The sequence below is a fragment of the Chinchilla lanigera genome, unplaced genomic scaffold, assembly GCF_000276665.1.
Source record: "Chinchilla lanigera isolate Chin_1 unplaced genomic scaffold, ChiLan1.0 scaffold00056, whole genome shotgun sequence".
NCBI lineage: Eukaryota > Metazoa > Chordata > Mammalia > Rodentia > Chinchillidae > Chinchilla > Chinchilla lanigera.
The window spans coordinates 5443602-5459799 of NW_004955457.1; the positions used below are offsets into that span (position 1 = coordinate 5443602).

General features: G+C 36.5%; 1 protein-coding gene across 4 annotated transcripts in view; it reads right to left on the minus strand.

The window, feature by feature from the left end:
* Positions 1-1653: 1653 nt before the first annotated feature.
* The window catches only part of Unc80 (unc-80 homolog (C. elegans)), a 204032-nt gene continuing 189487 nt past the window's right edge, over positions 1654-16198 (minus strand). For 3 of the 4 annotated variants that reach the window (XM_005396950.1, XM_013520683.1, XM_005396951.1), the window contains 5 exons: positions 14461-14517; positions 6818-6899; positions 5825-5936; positions 4693-4892; positions 1654-3432 (listed from right to left, as the gene is read on the minus strand). In XM_005396950.1, the coding sequence (XP_005397007.1) occupies positions 3169-3432; positions 4693-4892; positions 5825-5936; positions 6818-6899; positions 14461-14517 (715 nt within the window). In that variant the 3' untranslated portion in view covers positions 1654-3168. The remainder of the gene's footprint in view (positions 3433-4692; positions 4893-5824; positions 5937-6817; positions 6900-14460; positions 14518-16198) is intronic. The other variant, XM_005396953.1, reaches the window with a different exon arrangement.

Consider the following 16198-nt stretch of genomic DNA (forward strand, 5'->3'; position numbering starts at 1 on the left):
TAGAGATGTTCCGTCAGCAAGGCCATGTGCCCATTTATGCCTTTTGACACCATAGTATCATTTCCATTTCAGAAGAATCAAATAACTTATCTAATAGAATTATAGAAAGCAGCAAATACTGAAAAATGAAAGCAAAATGTTTGCTATAGAAAATTCTGTATCCAGGATTTGAACTGGTTTGAATCTGAATAGTGTAAATTTGCACCCACTATCACAGATGATACATGTTTATTCTACTGTCTCTCCAAATCTAATTTCAGAAAAAGCAAACTCTGTTGAGTCTAACTTTTTATACATGGGGATGGGTGCCTATTTTATTTTTTTCTCAGAATAAGGTAAAAATCATTAATCATCATGGTTTAAGAAATGATCAGCTATCACTACTATATTTTTCATATGTAATAATTAGCTTTTAGCCATGTACTCAATAATATTTTTAACTTAACAAAAGATTGTCAATTACCTCGAATTTTTTCCTTATCTTGCTCAACTGTTGATTTTTAAAAATAAGTTATTCCTTCAAACTCCAGGAAACAGTATTCCTGAGAATACATCTTGTGACGGTCTTATGCACATACACATGGATACTTTAGCCATTACACATAGACATTCAACATATTACACTCAACACATTTAAAGATACCTTAAATGGAACAGATGCACACATTTGAAAATTTTAGTAGTCCCAGTCTGAAAACATTCCCACTCTATAAGGCCTTGTGTCTGAGAGTGGAAGCTTTTGTCTTTCTTTCTTTCTTTCTTTTTCTTTCTTTCTTTTTCTTTCTTTCTTTTTCTTTCTTTCTTTTTTTCTTTCTTTCTTTCTTTCTTTCTTTCTTTCTTTCTTTCTTTCTTTTTCTTTTTCTTCTTTCTTTCTTTCTCCTTCCTTCCTTCCTTCTTTCCTTCTCTTTTTTTCTTTCTTTATTTTCAAAGTACAATATTACTTAGCTTACTTTAAAAGTTTCTAACAGACTTCCATACACTAAAATGAGAGAGTCAGGTTAAAGGGTAGACAGACCAGGAAAATCATGTTCAAAACAGCCCAATACATGTAAAATATACATATATAAAGATACTTAGGATTCTTGGATATTTAACAATCTTTTTTGACCTCTTTACTTTTTAAATATTTGATAGCTATATAGAGAGAATTTGAATCAAAAAACTGACATAGCACACACATATAGAGACTCGTGTAGCCCAGACACTTGTATTACGAAACATAAGGCCTCTAATGCTAATTGAGCAGCATAATTTTTAACAGGAAAATATATATCAAAACCAGAAAACCACTTACATATCTACTTCTGCCCTTGAGAATTAATTCAGCAGTAAGTATAAATGAAATAAAAATGTTATAAAACACAAAAGAGGCTATTTACCTCCTTAATTTTTAAATTTTGAAATTTAAATCTTATTCTTTTTATCATTAGCTTACCAGTATTTTTCATTTTCTTAACGAAAGGGACTATAACCCCAAATTATATTTGAAACTGAAGTCACAATATAAACAGTAGCTACTTAATAAGCAATTCTTTTTTGTTTGTTTGCTTGAGACAGGGTCTTACTATGTAGTTCAGGCTGGCCTTGAACTTCTGTATATATTTCAGGCTGGCCTTGAACTCATGGTGATCCTTGTGCCTCAGCCTCCCAAATGCTGGGATTACAGACAGTTATCTGCCACCATGCCTGGCCCTATAAGCAATTCTAACAGAAAAATAATTTTGCTTTATGATTATGGTAGGTTTAGTCAGTATCCTCTGACTAAACATGTACATTTCACAGCCATTAAAGTGAAAGTTTAACCACACAGAATATATTTTAAACTCATCTCAATGTAATAAAAATCTATGTTTGTTTTACTTGAAGACTAGAAAACACACACACACACACACACACACACACACACATACATACACACACACACACTACCACCACCACCACCAGGACCATACCAATTTAGGTATGTGTATAGTAGTTATGTAACAGTTTTCTAATGTAAACTGTTAAAACTTTGAAAATTAATTTTGGACTACATGATGCCCAGCCCTTCAATAATCTACTAGGTATTGGCCTCACAGGCCTTATAAATCTTACACTCTTCTTGAAGTGATTGAGCTTCAAGTTAAAGGCCTATTTGTAAAATATACAAGCTTGCTATGTCTATGAAGAAATTGCTTATTGTATGTTTTTCCTCATAAACATAAATGCCCCCAGGATCATAATATTTTTACTACTGAGAGAGAGAGTTATATTACTGAACCAATTCTACTACTAACTTTAATATATGAAAATATAGCCTCAAGGACAGGCACAGATACTGTAAAGAAATAATCACATTTCCCAATAAATCCTAATGTTGGCATTGATATAATCAGGACTAGAAGTTAGAGTACCATCTCTTTCAAGCTATCATATTTACACTTAGTCTAGTAGTTATATAGATATTTAGGTTCTTGTTAACTCAGACTTATGTCTGGTCATTTCTAGCATATTCTCTGTCTAGTGGTTGGTTATGGAATGAAGTAATCTTATGGTACTAGCATTTTGATTTACAACATGCAGTCAAAACAACAATTGAAAAATAAATTCTGAAAAGTCCACAGCTCTAAAAATAGTATTTTTTTTATCCTTCTAAATGGTTGTATTACTGACCCAAACACAAATGGCTGAAGGCTTGTTATTTAGTCTTACCAAACTAATATTTTCCTTATTGATTTTTCGCATGTAAATTGCTACTTATATAGCCACCTAATTTAATATTTTTGAAACTATAAAAATAAACATTTGCATGAGATGTATGTGAGCCTCAAAAATTGCATTCTTTTTAGAACATATTACTTGCTAATATTTCTAGGAAAGCAGCACTTTAGTAGTATATATTTTTAATTGCGCAAGGCTTCTTAAATCATAATGTGCAATGCAATGGCTCTTTCCCTTTACCTCTCCCTGGTTTTTATGGTCTTTACCAACTAAATCCTTCTAGCCATTGATTGTTAAGACGTTTGTGAAACATCAGATGTACTGGCAACAAAATCTCTTCAGATTGTGCCATCCGTTGCATGTAAAGTGCTAGTTTATAAATAATTTTTTTAAAGCAGAATTATTAAACTTTCAGCGATGATCCTTCCCATGTCTTTTCTACACCTGCAATGTTCACAAGATGCACAACTAAACATGAGACTCATCTAGGGTCACATCCACCTCTCCCAGCTCAGTGGGAGTGAAAGTGAACTGGCAGGACAGCAGGGGGTTCTCCATGCCATTTTCCTCACTGATGTGAAGGACGGTGTCTCCATGCTGTAGGAGGCTGGATGTCTCAAGGCCTGTGAAGTCATCAGGGTCTGAGAGCTGAGTAGAGAGGGGACTGTGTGCTGTAGCACCTTGTGCTTCTGTGTTCTCCTTCTTTTCTCCTTCAGCAGGGAAAGGCTCTCTCTGTGATCAAAAGGATCATAGTGTCATGCACAAATGGGATAGGTAGCTCACTATCAGAAAATACTGTGTAGCTTTAACCAGATGTGAAATCAGAAGGCTAGTCTCAGTTCTAGCCTTTGGTAGGGGTAAAATCTGACACAGACCTTTCCAGCTTTCTAGGCCTCAGTTTTTGTTTGTGGTGCTGCGTATTGAGCCCAAGATGTCTGGCATGTTATGCAAGTACTCTACCACTAAGCTACATCTCCATCCCTTTTTAAAAAATTTTACTTTGAGGTGTTTTCACTGAGTTACTCAGGGTAGCCTTGAACTTGTGATCTTCCTGCTTCTGCTTCTCAAGTGGCTTGGATTATAGTTGTGTGTCACCACAGCCAGCTTAGTCCTCAGCTTTTTAACACAAGCATGTTTTCTGGTCCTGCTTACCTTATAGACTGTAAAGATCAAATGGGATAAAATGCTTTTAGAAATTAAAGCCTATGCAAATGTACATAACACTAATAACCTTTAGTGTTCTTCACATAAAAAGAATTTTGTGCATACAGGAATTCATTTATAAAATTAAAATGTGAAAAAAAATCAAAACAAAAATGTGAAAACAATGAGGAAAAAAGATCAAAACTCTTATACAATACAGAAGGTTCTATAAGGCTTCATCTAAATTGGTCATTTATTTGTTTATTTATTTTGTGCCACTGGGGCTTAAACCCAGGGAGTGCTGAGCTATATTGCCAGTCCTCTTTATTATTATTATTATTATTATTATTTTCTTTTGAGACAAATTCTCACTAAGTTGCTCAGGCTAGCAATCCTGCCTCAGCCTCCTGAGTAGCTGGGATTCTGGGTGTGTGTCACTACACTTGACTAGTAACTTGTTTTTTAAAATTAACTCTCTCTCAACTATGTATTATATACCTGTTTTCAATGGCTATTTCACCTGCAAAAGTGAACTTCTTTTAAGTTTTTTCATAACTGAAGAATACAAAGACTTCTCTCACATATCCCCTTTTTTCTTTTTTTAGTAATCTTTCTGCCTTGGCCACCCAAAGTTCTGGTATCTTGCTTCTGCTGTGTGTTTCATAGACAGCTCACAGCTCCTGTTGTGTCATCGTAGATTTTCATGATGGAACAACAAGTGTCTAGATAATAAAGTACTGCAAATCCACACTTAATCATATGGAATAAATTTGCATATTCAAGGGGCTCCTAGAAATAAGTGCGCAGCAAGCAAGCCCTGCCTGCTTCTCCAGTGTCCTCACCACTTACCTGCTTCGGAGACAGGCTGTGCAGATCTGCAACCACTATGGCAGGGGAAGATGTGAGGACTGGCTTGTCCATTCCTTCTGGTTGCCTAGTCAGAGCTGGGCTGCAGCCCTGTGGCTGGCCTGTGGTAGGAAGCGTGTCTGTTGGGGCAGTTGTTGGCTCTGGCTGAGCCTCAATGAAGGTCACAGATCGTTTCTGATCCGCTGGAAGTCAGAGGTGAGTCAGTAAATTGGGAAGAAATTGACTGTCAATGGCATTAATCAGTGTCTCCTGGCTTATTTTAATAAAGACATTATTGCTGGTTTATCAATCAAGGACAGCATAGCTTACGATTCTGTATGTTTCAATTTTATCTTCTTATAAAGAGTAAGACTGGGTAGAAAAGTAATTTTTATATGATAGCCTAAAACAAGAGTTGTAAAGAACACTAGGTAAATTTTATTATCCCCGATAACAACTGCCAATAGGGTTTTTTTTTTTTTTTTTGCAGTATTGGGAATCAAACTCATGACCTCGCGCTTGCCAGGCAGGCACTGTGCCACTGAGCTAAATCTCCAGCCCCACTAATAGGGTTTAAAAGTCCCAGACTATTATGCATTATACCTGTATCTACAGTAATCCAAATAAAAATTCTAATGCCTGGTTTCAGTAAAAAAATAAATAAATAAAACTAAAAGACATCACAACCCTCTGTGCCAAAATTTCACAAAGTAAATCATTGCCAGGTGTGGTGGTGCATGGTTGTAATCCCAGAACTTGGGAGGCTGAGGCAGGTAGATGGTTGTGAGTTCAAGGCCAGCCTGGGCTACAAAGTGAGCTCAAGGCCATCCTGAACTGCACAGTGAGACCCTATCTCAAAAAGACAAAAAGTAAAAAAAGAAAGAAAGAAAGAAAAGAAAGTAAATCATTTACCTTGGGCTCTTCCATTTCCCTAGGTCATGGGGGTGGGGAAAGGAACTGGGAAAGGTGAGAAGAAAAAAAGGTAGTAAAATTTTGGGGGGGAACGTCTTCCCTTAGCCTAAAGTCTCTCTAAGGATGTGCTCATCCGCATCAGCTCTGTTTCTATAGACCTTCCTGGCTGAGCTGCATGACATCTTGTCAATGGCACAGTCATAAGGGACTCAGGAGGCCTCACCGGATGGCTTTGTTTTAGGTTGGATGCTCCTGCGAGTGGTGGACAGCCGAGCCCCATGGCGGTTTCTTGGCTCAGTCTGAGTCTTCTGCCGTGATAACAGAGGACGTCTTAGCTAAAGAGAAGAGGGAGAATAAAATTGGTAACTGAGTCCTCCTGCCTGGGAGAACACACTGTATTCCCAGGATTCTGACTGTAAGCTTGTACTTCCCTTTTCATGTTACTAGACTCTAGGTTCCCCTTACATTTAGAGCTGATCAAGTTCTTTCTGCATATTTAATTATAAGTACATTCTCCTAGCAGATCCCCTGTAACCACCTCATCTCTGAATTTTTATTCCTTTATGTAACCTAATAATATTAACATAATTTAAAATTGTAAATTTGAGAATTTCACTCGGGATAGAGCTGATGACTATCACTTACTGACCTCATTTGTTCATCTAAAAGTTGTAGTTGAACTTACGCTAACTTTCAAAGAGGAAGTTTACTAAAATAACTTCAGATGCTGGCAAAGCATCTGGTGCCCAAGTCTGTGCTGGACAGCTCCCAGCGGAGCAAGGCAGAGAGCTTCATTTGATGTACCAGAATCATATCTGGGGAAATTGTAAAGATGATCTTATTCCAATTTCAGTTTTATTTCACTGATTAAAAAATGAAAGAGAACTTTGTATCTTTGCCTTTCTACAGAAACAGGTCTCAAATCAGTTGTATGGTGGGTCTTCCATTGTTGGTGTGTTTGGCTGGGGGAGATAGTTTTTGGATAGAGAACAAGCCTGCTTACTTTCCTAAGTATTCAACTTTGCAGATAGGAAGATGCAGATCTGAAAGAGAAGCTCAAAACTCATCTTGCCCAAGCAATTACCATGCTTTACAGTTGCTCTGAACTGCTTATTTCAGGCAAGGAGAATGTAGAATATAATTTTAATCAACGTAAGCATCAAATAGAGCTTCCTCCTCACACAATGATTCGCCCACCCTTTCAGAGTTTGCTTACCTGCCTCAGGCCCCTCTTCCTCCCCAGTGGCTGCTGAATAAGGAGGTTCTGCTGGCCAGGTTCACTCTGTACACTTGCCACCCTGTCAAGCATCAACAGTGTAAGTGTATGCCGGGGAGAGTGCCGAGGACCATCTTCTGGTGGGTGTTAGCCAAAACCACTTCTATGGAATAGTCACTTCAAAGATACCATTATCTTTGAAGGATGGTTGGGAAAGAGTCCCTGGGAGGGGGTTTTAAAGGTTTGGGAAGGAGGACAAGGCCTTGTAGCCCCAAGCTGCCAAAATTGAGATTTTATTTTCAGTCACTGGTGCCATTTATCTATCATTCAGCAAAACATTGGTTTGATCACACCCCTGGTTTGGAAGCCACCAAAAGGTTTAAAATGTCATATTCTAATCTCAATTTTTTTTCCAAGGGGAAGGGAAAAGGTGGTGACAAACACACACAAACAACTCTATCACATGGATGGGAACACCTTGTTAAATTTTCCAATTTAAATGAAAATCAGATGGACAAATATCACACACATCAGACACAGATTCCATTTGGGTGAAGGGCACATTCCACACATGTTTGCAGCCTGAAGTCTCTGTGACTACTGAACAGTCACATGGGTAGAAAATTAAATGTTTTTTTTTAAAAAATGATTTTAGATTTAAATGGCAAAGTAATTAAGCTATCATTACAACTTAGAAACTTTAACATCAAGCAGCTGCATTCAAACACACTGCAGTTTATAAAAGCAACAACCTGCTCCCCCCAAATTTACTGTGTATGTGTGTCTTTGATAAGCAAAAATGACTACCAGCAGTGGTTGCTATTTTAGTGTGGGGTGAAGCTGAAATATTGACATTGGCTCATGGTTCTTTTTCATTCTGCATGCATGTATAATAGGTATTTATAAAAGGAGGGGGTGAAAAAAGAAATATATTGTTCTCCAGAGAACACTGTAATTCTGTGAATGATGCCAATGCGATTCTTTGGTTAATGGGGTTAATTAATTTCTGCTTTGCCTTTGCAAAAGGAGAGTCATCTACAGATAGATTTTAGTGTAAAATATTCCACAGAGGAACCCAGAGTCAGCAACTGTCCAGGAAAAAGAAACACAGATTATATCCATTTTCATTCCCATTTAAAAAAAAGACAAGCTACATAAATATCTAGCTGAGTTTTAAGAAGAAAAATTGGTGGCAAGATGGGCAATTAGGTATTTCCTTTGTTATACTAACAACCGGCTAATTATCGCATAGGTGACATAGCCACACCTGTTGTTTTTCAAAAAGCCTTCCTCATACTTACACTAGAAGAAAATCAGTAATTTACAAGTAGGGTCTATTGTAGTTCCTATGAAATTAGGGATGAAATTATACCATTTGGGGTATGCAATACACAATTCCAAAAATGTGTTTTAAAATTTTGTTCCCCTAAGTATCAAGTTCAAAAAGGCCAATATATATTATTCATATATATGTACATATATATATATAAAATATATATGTATGTATACCTGACCTTGTGCCATATATGGCCTTTCTATGAGATGGAAAACTAGCCCAAAGGAATAATGCAATAAATTTTGTTAATTAATCCAGACTATGTTGCTGGTATGTTTGAAATTACATTTCCTAATAAATTATACATCATAACACCTATCTATTAAGTTGAAAAGAGTATTTAACAATATGCACAAATGTAGAAGCAAGTTTCTCCCAATACCAAGCAAAGCTTTCATTTTTGGAATGGATTCTTCATGGACATCTAAATATTACCTCAGTTCCCTCAGCCATAAAGGGAGGTTGATACTTACCAACTACCTCCCATTAAGGTAGAGAAAAGAGTTAGTTAATGTAAAATGGTTTGAACGTGAAAAGTGATGTATATGGCATGCTTTCTTGTTTTACATTTGATGTTTGTAATGGGTTTATTGCTTCTAGAACACTAAAAAGAAGTAATACAATGTTTTAAAAATTGGGCAGAGAAAATGAATTCGAGGCAGTCCACTTGTCTCATTTTTATTCAGTAATCTGAGATTGTGAGAAAAAATGGTGTAAGAAAAGAAAAATACATGTTACTCAGCAAGTGTGAAATGTTAAAACATAATGTTAATTTCATGATGATTATTTCAAGGGAGGATCATAAGGATCAAATTTTTCTCTGTAGGTAGAGAGGCATACATCTCAGAAATGCATTGTTTATAGCTTTAGTAATTAGCTGTCTATGTAAATGATGTAGCATCTCATTACAGAGTGCACACATCAAAGATGAAATTATAGAAAATGTCCCTGGAAATATCTGCCTGATAAATTATATTTTCCCCAGAAATATGATGACAACATGTTTGAATTTGGAACATCAATGGCTGACCTAATTGTGAGCTATTAGGACACATTAATAATAAACAACCAGAAAAATTAATAATGGAAATAGTTTATAGAAATCACAGTTTTAAAAGTCAATTTCAGACTGGAGTCTCATATAAAAATTAGTTTCAGCATAGCTTCTCTCCTTATCATGCAACAGTTTTCAGACATTGGAAGGGTTGTGATATATAAGTAATACTAAAATGAACCAGGAGAAGGCCAAGGTGTTTATACTAGACAACTCTATATTACACCCCATTTTCTATTTCAGTCTTCTGAAGCAACCCATCACAGTTTCCATCTACCAGAACTGTAACAATCAAGATGATTTCCTCTTTGGGGAAATACTGTGTTTTATTGGCTCTTCTAATGCTTTAAAATACCATACCCTAGTAGGCCTCTGGTCCTTTTGAATAACTGAGATATCTATTTCATGTATCACAGTCATGAAAACTAAGTGAAAAGTTGAGACTATATCAAATGGTGGTGCACGCCTGTAATCCCAGCACTCGGGAGGCTGATGCAGGAGGATTGTCACGAGTTTGACACCACCTTGAGCTACAAAGTGAGCTCAAGGCCAGCCTGAACTGCATAGCAAGATCTTGCCTCAAAAAAAAAAAATTTGTCAAAGTAATGGAACAAGTACTAAAAACCCTTATACAGAAAACTGGTTTCTTGAAATACTATTAGGTATATAGTCCATTAGGAAATATATAAATATTTATTACACAGTACAGTCTAGACCATGATGCAGAAACAGGAAAAGATGTAATTTGTGTCTGAATTGTTTTCCTAATGTTGCCTAAATTTCCTTAGTGTATACTTTATTCCTTATATTTTGGGTGGCTGAGTTCTACTGTCTTGGTCGAAAAGAATGAAATAATAAGGATAAAAGCAAACAAACCTTTCTAAATTGAAGTTAATGTCTCACAATATACTTAGAAGTAGATTATCACTTATGTTTTTGAGTTGCTGAAAAATATCTCTATAGCAAACCATAAAATGATCTAAATTTTAGAGAAGTAAATGCAATTGAGGCTCAACAGAACTATTGTGATTCAAAGTATCTACACAAAGCACAAAACCTTTAGCTCGGTATGGTGATACATGCCTATAAGCCCTGTTACTCTGGAGGCTAAGGTGAGAGGACCAAGGATAGCCTGGGCAACTTAGTGAGAGCCTGTCTTAAAATGAAAGAAATTTAAAAGGCTTAGGGATGTAGTTTAACAATCCCTGAGTTCAATCCCCAGTACCACAAGAACAAAGAACAAAACAAAATAAAACAAAGTAAAACACTTCTTAGTCAAAATGTAAGGAAGTAATTTATACATTAGGGAAATTTAAACAATACTAGGAAAACAATTCTAACACAAATTACTTCATTTCTTGATTCAGCATAATAGCCTAGGTCAGTGACAGATCAGTGATAGGAACCTTTTAGAGACCAAGTGCCCAAAGCCCATTACTGCAAAATGCCAACACTGCAATTAAACCTGAATGCTCAGCAACTGGGGCAATGCTGAGGTGACTTAGCTCGTGGGCCAACAGAGAGGGCTCCGCGTGCCCACTGTGGCACAGGTGCCATAGGTTCACCACCACTGTCCTAGATTGTATTATATAAGAGATATGTCTGTATTTCCTAGTAGAATATATACGTAATAGTATTTCTTAAAATTAAGGAGAGGCAACAGGGGGAGATTCAGTAATGCAATGAAAATTCACATCACTCAATTTGCTACAAAAATGACTATAGATTGACGTATACTGCACAAATAAAAAACCTCAGCAGAAGTAGATGGAAAAGTGAATTAGTGTTTATTGCTTCTCTCTGTGCTTTTGCTTTCTTTTTAACATGGTTAAAGACATCTGAAGGTGGAACATAAGACATGTAGCAGTCTGTTTACCCTGAGCCACTGCCTTGCAATGGAATGAAGACCATTAGCATCACAAGAACCCTAAGGCATTTGTAGAGAACAGGGAGAGAGTGGACCAAATCCTACTTTCCCTGTATGTTCCCCCTTTGGATTCAAAGATGACTATTTAAAATTTACTTAGCCTCCCTAGCATCTAAGAAAATATATTTTAGAGATCAGAGGCTTGAATCTGGAGTTTTGATATCTTGTAAGAACTAATTTACCAATGGCAAAATCTTGTCTATCACAAAACATACTTTCTCTGCCGTTAATTCTCAGCTACATAAAAAGGTTTGAATTTTTTCTTTGTACTTTAAGACTGCTTGCCAAGATTCCATAGTTTGAAAATGTAGATGATCATGAGATGGGCTCAACTTAATAGTTTACTTTTATTTCATGTTCAAACTTGAGCCACATTTTTATTTGCCACTGTGATTAAAATTATCCTTACAGAGTTAAATAGCATAACTGCTTTTTTAAAAATTAGAGTTGGCTGCCATTTTCTGCTTTTCAAATTAGACTAATACGTTCAAACAAAATCTCATCCTGAAGTTTAAACATCTTAAAAACTTGAATACATTCTGTATGTCTCTATTACTGTATTCTGGAGAAAAAAATGTCCCGTGTGTGTGTGTGTGTGTGTGTGTGTGTGTACATCTGTATCGCCAGGCATGTGTGCATGCTTTGGGGGCAGGGACTGAGGCAGAACATCTACAGTGAGTTTCCATCTCTAAGAGCAACACTTTCCAGAGAAGAAAAACCTTCCTTGGAATATTGCTTTAGTTTATGAATTTCCAAGAGAAAGAACCTTTTGTCCAAAACACAGTGTTTCTAATAGGCTATTTCTTGAGAAGAATCTTTAAAGAAACCTGTTAGCCCATTTAAAAAAATTTTAGAAGGAATTTTGAATAGGTGTGCAAAATTTCTACGAGTTTCCACCTATTCATCCTAGTTATTTTGGTCCTTTCCTCATTTAACCTACTCAGTCCAACTTGCCTCTTTTTTCTAAAACAAGTGTTCTTTCACAAGCAAATTCCCATCAGTTCAGTTAAGGAAAGTATTACTGGGGGGTTATGGGAGGAGCAAGGTTTATGATTTCCCTTTGGCAGGTTTCCTGATACTCTAAAGCTTTGAGCCAGGTTTTCCTTAAAATTACTTTGGGTGAATTTTAGGTCATGAGTACTAGAGTGTGTGTTAAATATAATTTACATGGTTACTGCCTTATTGTTTCAGGATTTTAAATGTCTGTAGCATAAAAAAAGCCCATGCCCCCCCAAAAAACCACCTGGAAACCACCTGGAAACAAAATATGAAAAGTATACTATTTTGTAAACCCACCTCTTTAGTAAGGTGGCCAGAAGTTCCTCTCCTCCAAAAAGGACTTGGTGACCCAATAGAATTCAAGAGATACAATTTGCAGCATATGGCAAAGGTGGATTTGCTACAGGCTGGTGGACTACCTCTGTGTTAACAGAACCATTTTTGAATCCCAAGTGATAGCTTCATCTTCCCATTTCCTAATCCCCACACCTGGGGGTGGGTGGTGATACCCAGAACTTAGACAATGGTTATAGGAACAGCAGTTAATCTATAATGGTCATCAAAGTCCTGACATGATTGACTAACTCAGCTACAGGCAAAACCTATAGCTTTGGATCTGAATCAGTTTCACCTAGCAGAGACTTTGAGTTTATTCCCATGACAATGGACCCTGGAAACATTAAACTGGTTTTTGGATAACTTTAGTCCTTTAAAACTTGAGTCTTTCAGAGACGGGCAAATCCTCTTTGTAGAAATAAAGTTATTCTCTTGCCTCCTCTTACCATCCTTGGAATAGTATTTACACTCAGCAAAAGTAAACTTTGGCTTAATTAGAAAAGTCACAGGACAAAACCAGCTAAACGGAAGTCTGATTTAGTACTTTGTACACTCAGAAGGCCACTGAAATTCTCTTCTAACCAAGATTCTTCTATCCTAGACAGATCCTACAAGTATCCCACATGTAAGCATTAAACAAATGCATTATTTAAAAACAATAATTCGGGTAGACTTGGTCAGATTTATCTTACACACTAACCAATTAAGGAAAATCCTCTCAAGGACTGTTTTGTTTCTCAGCTTCTTTGTTCTCAAAGCTCCAGCTAATACAGTTATGTTTGTGCTCTACAGGACTTCTACATTTACCACCAATAAGAGACTGACCTATCGAGGCAAGGGCTCGCAAACACAAATGAATGTCATGAATTATGAATCCTGTTTAAAAAAAAAAGACCCAATGATGGACTAAATTTCCCATTTTCAACTGCAGAAGAAAATGTGAAATCTGAACAAGATGCGAAGAAAACAGACAACCTCACAGGAACGGCCTCTCAACATTTCCTCATCTTTGTGATAAAGCAATAAACACAGGTATATTATACTCACTATGTAATGCAAACCTGAAAGGGAATGTTTTCTCAAGATGGAAAAAAGGCATTCTAAAGATGAACAAGAAGCATTACCCCTAATGAGGATTAGTTGAGAGGTGTAAATCAACAGCACAAGATTAGGAATGTTTGACGTGATTTATCTGAGTGTTAAAGGTGCAGTCCCCTTTTCTGACTTTAAAACAGTAATCAAGACATTATAGTGTTCGCATCATAAGAATTCTCTTACCAAGAAATGTTTGTGCCTGATTTCATGGCAAGTTTTAGAGTCATTTTAAAACTAGAATAGACATTCTTCATATGTGTTGTGTAAACAAGCTGTTACAGTAGCCTGCCAAATGGCATGCATCCAAGAGAAGGAATTGTGTAAATTATAATGACATTCTTATTATCCTGAAAGCATCTTTGCTTCCTTACCATCCACAGTAAAGGCTAAAAGACCTGACTCAATTTAAAACAGGGGCTTCTTGATGATGAAGTTATATTAAGGGGCCTTTGAAAAGCAATCCATCATGAATATCAGTGTGGACAGGAATGATTAGACAGGACAAATTTTGGTGTAACAAACTTTTTTGGGGGGAGGTGGGAGTGGTGCTGGGGATTGAACCCAGGCCCTCAAATGTGCTAAGCACATACCCTACCATTGAGCTTTTGGCATATCAAAATTTTTGGACATCCATGGTACAAGCCCAGTACAGAATTCTACAGATTTTTTTTTACTTAGTAAGGTTTTTAAGTCATTTGAAATTGAGCTCTGAAGCCCAAATGAAGGAGGGTTTGCTACACCTTTGACTTCTAGGCTCGTGTGTTCATGAACAACACAGGGCAAGGAATGGAAGTAGGTATCAAGACGGGGCGAGAGAAGACAGAGAGACAGAGGAGACAGGGAACAGCTAGTTTCCCAGCACAGACACCAATAGACAGGTAGCATTGACACTGTACCTAGAGAGGCTGCCCTCGGCGGCCAGGCCCTGGGAGTCATCGAGGACATTAGGTTCACTGCAGGAGGGGTAGGGAGATGAAGCATTTAGGGAAAGAAAATGCAAAAAGAAAAACAAAAAAACAAACAAAAAAAAAAGCATGCAATTTTCTGTTTCCAGAACCAAAAATAAGTAAGTTTAACAGAACAAGGAAGGAAAAGGAGACAGTCAACCATTTCACCTTGTGCTGGGTTTGTCAAGACATAGGACTCAAAGTAATGGGGAAGGAAGGACTTTGGATGGATACGACTCTCAAAGGAGTGGTCTTTTCATTGATTGAGAGTTAAAATGAGCTCCAAATGGACACATGAGCTCTGAACGCATTGCAGAATGGATCTGTAGAAGATGAAACTAGCATTTCTTTGTTAACCATTTAACTAGGTGGTTACTGTCTTTAATCGGTTTTATGAAAGTAGTGTTTCTTTGACCAGACCCTGCTTCTTTTTTATGCATTCTGATATTATCACAGAGAAACCACTTACCATGAATTGCCACAACCAAACTCTTAGAACTAACGCCATTAAAAAAAAAAAAAAAATGGAAAGAAAAGAACCCAACTTTTCCCACTAATTTTGCAATGAAAATGCAAGTAAAAAAATGGAAGGAAGATATCTTGGAAAATTCACATGGAACTGCATTTACCTCCTTACTCTCCATCCTCTAGTGATTGAATTGTAAATGCAAAAAGAAGAAATCTGTCAGGTTGATGAGAGAATAATTAAATAGTTTATCAATTTATTTGTATGTAGCTGAATTGAGATTTGGGAATGGTAGCTATGTTGTATTTTATTTGTTTTTTCTTTGGTGCCTAGCATTGACCTAAGCACTCATGAGGACCTCAATAAATACTTGATAAATTGGGTGGAATTGGATCATTTAGAAAACTGGAATGCCCACCCCCAAAGAACTGAGGTCTACCTAGTTGTAAAATAGTCTCTGTCTCGAAGAAGAGTCTGATGTTCTCTAGTAATAGGACAATGCTACCTTTACTAATCTTCTAAAATATGATTCAGTCCCAAAGGGATCAGCTGTAGTATCTTTTCTAAGTTTCTAAGATATCTATACAATAGACATTTTGTCCATGGAAATATGTTAACCCATTAATATATATATAGAAAGGGAATTGGTAGGCTGGGTTATTTTAGGTAAATAACCAAAAACTTCTGTACTTAAAATTACTATTACTATAAATTTAAAATAACTTTTCAGTAAATTGTTAATTTTATTCTTGACACACTTGAACACTGCTGGCACATTAACTGCTTAGGTGACTTTTTAATTTTTTTTAATTTTTTTTATTTTTTTGGTTTTTCTCCAGTACCGGGAACCGAACTCATGACCTTGCGCTTGCCAGGCAGGCGCTTTTGCCGCTGAGCTAAATCCCCAGCCCCGCTTAGGTGACTTTACATCATTTCTTGGGACATGTTATTATTTGGCTCTTATTTTGGTTATACAGTTTATTTATAGAACTTTCTTTTCAAAGGAAAACCTGCCAAATAATTAATAAAACAATCTCTAATGATGATAGGAACCTTTATGTGTTATTAGTCTTTGTAATAATTAAATATGCTTATATAAGATGCTACTCTCTTAAAAAGTATGGAATTTATTTTATTAAACAGCTCTTATCATTTCCCTCTATTCTTTGATGTTCTTCAAATTTTGGCTCTGTTTCACAAACTATATTCATTTGTGAGGCT